We start from the raw sequence: 7,096 nt of genomic DNA on the forward strand, positions 1-7,096 counted from the left end.
AGATGGGACGAAGGGCCAGTTTCTGTGCTGTATGGCACAGACCTCTCCCTCTTATCTCATACCTCTGTATCTGATGGAGGGTGGCAGACTTGAAATGTTGGGTGTTTCACCTTCCACAGATGCAGCCTGACCTGCTGAGTGCTTCCAGTATTTTCCGATTTTGTTTCAGATTTACTGCACCTGCAGTTCTTTTGATTTCAATTCAATTAAGTTCCCTGTCTTTTTCTACATTCTGCTGAGGCTTGTGAATTTTTAGAAGATACATTGAATGTGAAGAGTTTGTAATGCACAGGGCCGACTTCAGGATTAGTCACTGCTGATCATGCTGGTAATGCTGCTGAGTCATAATCAAAGAGAGATGGAGTATGGAAAATGAACTTAAGCCCATCAAGTCCGCACCAACAGTAAACCACTCATTTACACTAATTCTACATTAATTCAATTTTTTATCCTCTCCTCATTCTCTTCAACTCCCCAAAGTCTCTATCACTCACCAACACACTCAGGGAAATGTACCATAATAAATGGATCTACTAAACACATGCTTGGGATGTGGGCAGAAACTGGAGACCCCAGAGGAGTGTGTTCACAGGGAGAGTGTGTAATCTCCATACAGACAGTCCTAGAGATCAGGATTGAACCCATGTCTCTTGTGCAGTGAGGCAGTGTCTCTACTGGCTGTGCCACTCTGCATCCTTAAAGACATGGGGCACCACCTCTGTGAATAGAAAACTACAGTTTGACTGCTGAGTTTCATATGACAAAGGAAGAGTTTCAAGGATTTGTTCAAAGCTTCCATGAAAAGTCGTCCTCACTCCTATTGGGGAACACCTGGCCCATGAACAGTGCAGAAGAACAGTATTAATATCTTTGTAAATTGGGAAGCCCTGTGTAAGTGACAGATCTACCATCTCCCCAAACCCACTCGCCCTAACTGTGGAAGAGCCTGTTGCTCCCACATCTGCTTTATCAGCTGTCCCAGATGCCACAAATGAGAATGGAAGCATGCCAGCCTCGATCTCAATGGACTGCCTAAGAAGCAGTGGAGGCAGAAAAGCTTGTTCACCAACAAGCCCAACCTTAGCCCTGCTTCAGACTACTGTTGCATTAATTACACCACCAGCAAGCCGCAGCTCTTAGATTAAGGCTGCAAGCCAGTGTGACTCCTCAAGGAGGAGACTCACCCGCGGAGCAGTTATCAAAGTTGAAATCCCCACACAGAACATCGAATGCCAGCAGCTCCTCTGTGTTGGGTGAAGAGGTAGATTTTCGGAACTCGGCCAGCCAGCTCAGCAGGTGGTCCATCTGTTCACAGCGAATGGCGGCATCTCCTGGGTGAGAGGGAAGTGTAAACAATGCTTAATTAAATAATCCATGAAGTAGCAAAAAAGAACATTGAGCCACATGGTGATCTGGGAGGTGCACTGCAATCTTTATGACCACTGTTGTTTTGATCTTGCCACATTTAAATACTTAATGACCTGCAGTTAGTGCTCGCCTTTGGATTTCCTTGGATAGGAAGGAGGATAGAGTTGAGAGAGCAAATTAGAATCTTTCAAACATCCACTGTCTTCCAATATTTTAAACTGAAAACATGCCATTAAATCCCAGAAAATTGAAGAGGAGTGCAAGAGGATTAGGGTGTACTTATAGAGGTGTATAAAATCATGGGAAGAATAGATCGAGTGGACACTCAGCGTCTCTTGCCCAGAGTGGGGAATAGAGAACCAGAGGCATAGGTATAAGGTGAAGGGGGAAAGATTTTATAGGAATCTGAGGGGTAACCGTTTCAAGCAAAGGGTGGAGGTAGTTGAGGCTGGGACTGTCCGGATGTTTAAGAAGCAATTAGACAGGTACATGGATATGACAGGTTTAGAGGGATATGGGCCAAATGCAGGCAAGTGGGACTAGTGTAGATGGGACATGATGGTCGCTGCGGGCAAGTTGGGCCAAAGGGCATGTTTCCACACTGCATGAATCTATGACCCCCAACGATCCAGTCTCTACATCTCCCCAAGACAGAGAAGTGTGCAGGGAGGGAGGGTGGATAGGACAAAGGATGTATATCTGATGGGATGAGCCCAGGGTTGCTGTGGGAAAGAGTTGTTAATGCAGCTGTTAGAGGGTGATGAAGAAAGGGTGGCATAATGCATATACCAGATCAGGTGTGCTGATGGAGAGAATGGGAAAACAGAGCCAAATATCAGACAGATGACATAGCAAAACTGACCAATTCCGATGTAGACAGAGAAAGGAAATTATCAGCAAATGTCATCTCCTGCATATATACACTCCGTGCCTTGTCTTGCCAAAAGGATGGTAGGTGCTACGGAGGACTCAGTGCAACCTATACTAACTGTCAGTTTCTGCTTCACCTGCAGCTTCCCCCTGCTCCATTGTGATATCTTTGAGCAATTCCTGCAACATTGACCCAGTTTATCACCAGTTCTCGCATCTTGAGCCATGTGCAAAAGGCAAATGATCTACACGAATCTTCCTGAGTTTTCCATCAGCCCACAACAGGTAGTTGTTGACTCCATGCATCTCTGACTTTTCTCATCTTGATGTCTGAACTGACCAGGATGTCTTGCACATTGTTATCCATTTTCCTTTGGTGCTTGGCTGGAAACTTTACCTCTACTTCCCCTCCTCCCTCTGGCTTCACCTTGGGATCATGGTTCACAGCAGCATTTTAGCTGGGGTGTACCCAGTGGAAGGGTGGGGTCTAATCCTGCTCAACAATAGGAGGTTGCTGTTGTGTGTTGTCTGACATTGTCTATCAGCCTTCTCCATTGTCCAAGTTGACTGTCCTGCTTTTCTATTTGCACTGCGATTGAACGGAGATGCGGGATTGTTTGTTATGCCATTGCTGTTGGTACATTTCCCAATTGGCTGTGACAGAAAAACAGTCACATCTGGTACTAGTTCCTTTGACAACTCACCAAGTGCCATTTGTAGAGTGGGCAGGATACCTCTGGTCCCTCTTCCCACCACCTGAAATAGCTGTCTGCTGGTAGGGGAAATAGCTAGTTCCATCTGGGAATGGTCAATTCAGATTCTTTGGAACGGCCTCCAAGGCCATTCCCTTCTCTGAAGGTCTCTCGAGGCTAGGGCCCATTGTCTCAGCTTACTAACCATACCTTCAGTATCTTGATTTAGTCCACACCGTGTAAACAACCCTCAAACCTTCCCACTATCATGTTGGGGTTCTGGGCACGGAGCTCATTTCAGATCCATGAGTTGCAAACAACTAATGTCGTCCAAAGTTGAATCTCCAGGGTAATATCTATCAGAAGGTACACAAAAATGCTGGAGAAACTCAGCGGGTGCAGCAGCATCTATGGAGCGAAGGAGATAGGCAACGTTTGTGTCAGAGGGATACTGTTGCAAAATTCTTGCAATTCCTTCAACTATGACTGGAAAGCCATCACCAATAGCTCCAAGCGTAAAACAAATATTGTCTGATATCACTCTGGCTTCTTTGTGTGGGAGCCTTGAGGGCATCTTCCAGACTGGCACTGGAAGCTTTTACATTCAACCTCGCAGAGAGCAATCAATCACCTGACTGTGCATAAAGAGAATGCAAGTTTAATGACCCTTTTACTACTAATACCACATATACTGCAGGGTGTGTGAGAGCAGGGTGTGGTAGAGAGGGTGGATCAGTGTAAACTTACCTGGCAGAGCTTGCAAATGAGTGCAGGAAACATAACCCACAATTCTTTGGTCCTGAGGTGTGGTTCCAACATGCACCTTAATGGGAACAAGTGAAAGGATGGTTAGAAGTGCTTGCATCAACATCTCACTGATTGTTCCTCATTGCCAATAACGGCATCTGATCTGATCTGGCAAACAAAATGTTGGTGACTGCCAGCGTCGAGGTATCGCCTTCCAAAAGGAAACATGACAGACCAAACTTTTTCAACCTTTCCACCTCTTGCAGAAAACCTGCAATCTCCAGCTCTTCGAGTGACTGTTCTGTCTTAAAGTTTGTCTCCCCACTTGCAACACCCAGTCTCTTGTCCTCATATTTATAAATGAACCCCCCTTCCCAAACATAGGGCAGTTTCTGAAGTGGTATGAGTACTAAGGGGAAAATCTGGAAAGTAGAATCCAGAGCACAAAATGTTTCCTTCTCAGCTACTTCAGCTGATGGTTTGTACCATGAAGGTGAATTTGATTACTTAGATACAACAGGCAAAAATGACATATACCCTCAATTGTCTAACAAAAATCAAAAAGGAAATAAAGTGATGCTAGGCACCATGGCAGCCTGACCATTGCTAATACCTTTCCCTTAGTAACAAGCTGGCATCCAGTTTGACAGCGGACAGGCGCCAATCATTAGGAACCAGCACTCAACAGGTGACATTGTTTCAATAGACAATAGATGCAGGAGTAGGCCATTCGGCCCTTCGAGCCAGTACCACCATTCAATGTGATCATGGCTGATCATCCCTAATCGATATCTCGTTCCTACCTTCTCCCCATATCCCCTGACTCCGCTATCTTGAATAGCCCTATCTAGCTCTATTTCATTGTGGTTTTGAATTTAATATAACCTGAACATTCCCAAGGCCATCATACTGTTTCTTCTCCCTCACATTGCAGGAAGAGAGAGGCATGAACCCCTCCTCTCTCCCTTTCCTCAAACATGTTCACCTATTTCATCAGTGGAGGGAAATGGTAACCCAGAATACTATGATCATCTCCAATGGGCAGAATGACGTGCCTCTACCCCATTAATCAAATAAAGAGGAAACTGGTATATGAAGGTGATAGGTCATTACTGGGCAACTGTACAGAGTTCTCATTATCCAACAGTAACATTTGATCACATGTACCTGTTTATCACTTTGCTACTATCAAACTTGCATCCTGCAAGGTGAATGCTGCTTTACCATGTTACCAGGGAGTTCCATGATGTGGCACCCTTGCCTCCAGCTGAAGACTGTGACTTGGACATTATCTGGGGTTGTGCCCATTTTACAAGCACTACATGGGTATCTAAGTGTTCACAGTGGCAGGTGTGACGCTCAGACAAGCAAAGCAGCACGTCACCTACTAAATTGGATCAGGATCCTTTGGTTGCATTTGAAACCAGTACACAGCATTCACAGGAGGTCTGGCAGGGCTTCCTTTGAAACTAAATCATGGACTCATTGAAAACAGTAGCAGAGATAGGAAAACTAAGCCTGCTCCACCATTGACTACTGCCACAGCTGATCATCCAACTCAATACTAAATCCACACATGCTCCTGCTCTCTTGGCCTCCGCCACCATCTATGGTAGAAAATTCCACAGGTTCATCATCCTCAGAGTGAAGCTTGTGTGGAAGAGGGGAAATGTGGCCCCTGCCCACAGCACTCAGGGCAGCACCTCTGCCTGAATACCTGAGGCCCCATCCCTTGCAAACGCTTACCGCCTATGGAGGAACTTGTGCCTGTGACTTACTGTGGCCTTTCACTATTCTGCAACAGATTCACCCCAGGCTGCTGCAGGTGGTACCATTTTATCGAGACGGTCGCTAAGCTTTTCCATCCCAAAGGAACTATTCCTTCTCTCTACTGGCCAAGACGAATGAGAGCTCCAGGTTTTTTGCCCAATTGCACTCAGAATGCCTATGTGTTTACTACCAGCTCTCAGGATCTTCATCAGTGAAAAAGCACCAGGTGACATTGTTTTCCAGAAGGTTTAAAACAACAGGGAGGGTCATTCATTCAGCCAATGCTACCACCCTGCTTATTACATAGAACATAAAACAGTACAGCACAAGAACAGGCCCTTCGGCCCACAGCGTCTGTGCCAAACATGATGCCAAGGCCAACTTTTATCCGCCTGCACCTAATCCATATTCCTCCATTCCCAAAAGTCTCTTAAATGCCACTATTGGTTTTGCCTCAACCTCACAGTGCATCCCAGGCATGTAAACAATGCGCCCCGTACATCTCCTTTAAACTTTGCCCTTCTCACCTTAAAGCTATGCTCTCTAATATTTGATTTTTTCATCCTGAGAAAAAGCTTCTGCCCTTTTAATTCTGTATTCTTCTATGAGGCCTTCCTACCACCTCTGGCATTCCAGAGTAAACAATCTAAGTCTGTCTAACCTCTCCCTACAGCTGGCAAACCTCCTCTGCAACCATTTTAAAGCTCCCTACATCCTTCCTGCGATGGGGCAACCAGACTGCGCACAATATTCCAAATGCGACCTGACCAGTCCTATAAAGCTTGGTCATGAGTTCCTGATTCTTATGCTCAAAGCTCCGACCTATGAATGCAAGCACACCATACGCCTTCTTCAACACTATCTACTTGTGTTACTACTTTCAGGGAGCTTTGGACATGTCTCCCAAGATCCCTTTGTACATTAACTTTGTTAAGGTGCATGCCATTTGACCTCCCAAAATGGAAGCAGCAGAAGACCGCACAGACAGGTTGAAGGTAAGAAAGAGAATAAGAAAACCAGCAACAACTAACCCAGATCTGAACCATTTGTATCTCAGGGTCGACATGAATAATGGAGATTCTTCCGTAAATCATTGGTATTGCAGCTTTGGTGGATGGTTTCCCAACAGCTGTGGCCTGTGAGTTGGAAGGCTGCTGAGCTTCCATTGAGAATGGCCTCTTCCAGTTGCGGCACCCAGTATGGCAGTGAAAGTGGCAACTTAAGTAGAGTAGTAAACAAGGTATATGGTGCGCTTGCTTTCGTAGGACAGGGCATTGAGTATAAGGAATTCATAATGCAGCTTTAAAGGATTTTGGTTAGACCACAATTTGGCCTACCTGCTTATGTGGCATTAACAAGAATCCGCACATAGATGCGAAAAAAAATAGTCTGTTCAGGAACTCCAAAGATAACGCTGGGGGATGAGAACAGGAAATTCCTTAACTAAAACTGGATAGTCAGGGATGGACAATGCAGAGGCAGGCCTGCTAAACGAGAGAGGCAGAGAGGCTGTGGAAGAGTGCAGTACAGCCAAGTATGCTAAAGACTGGAGTGTGACAAGGATGGTTTACTCATGGCCAGTTTCAGTACTCTGCATGGGCAGAGACTTTGATTGGAGGGGTTCAAACTGGAGGAGTGGGTTAGGTGGG

At 45.6% G+C, this 7,096-nt stretch overlaps 1 protein-coding gene across 5 annotated transcripts in view; it reads right to left on the minus strand.

The window, feature by feature from the left end:
- The window catches only part of smpd3 (sphingomyelin phosphodiesterase 3), a 166,383-nt gene that overhangs the window by 12,192 nt on the left and 147,095 nt on the right, over nucleotides 1-7,096 (minus strand). For all 5 annotated transcript variants that reach the window (XM_055648619.1, XM_055648617.1, XM_055648616.1 and 2 more), the window contains 2 exons: nucleotides 3,678-3,753; nucleotides 1,185-1,331 (listed from right to left, as the gene is read on the minus strand). In XM_055648619.1, the coding sequence (XP_055504594.1) occupies nucleotides 1,185-1,331; nucleotides 3,678-3,753 (223 nt within the window). The remainder of the gene's footprint in view (nucleotides 1-1,184; nucleotides 1,332-3,677; nucleotides 3,754-7,096) is intronic.

Source organism: Leucoraja erinacea, chromosome 17, assembly GCF_028641065.1.
Source record: "Leucoraja erinacea ecotype New England chromosome 17, Leri_hhj_1, whole genome shotgun sequence".
NCBI lineage: Eukaryota > Metazoa > Chordata > Chondrichthyes > Rajiformes > Rajidae > Leucoraja > Leucoraja erinaceus.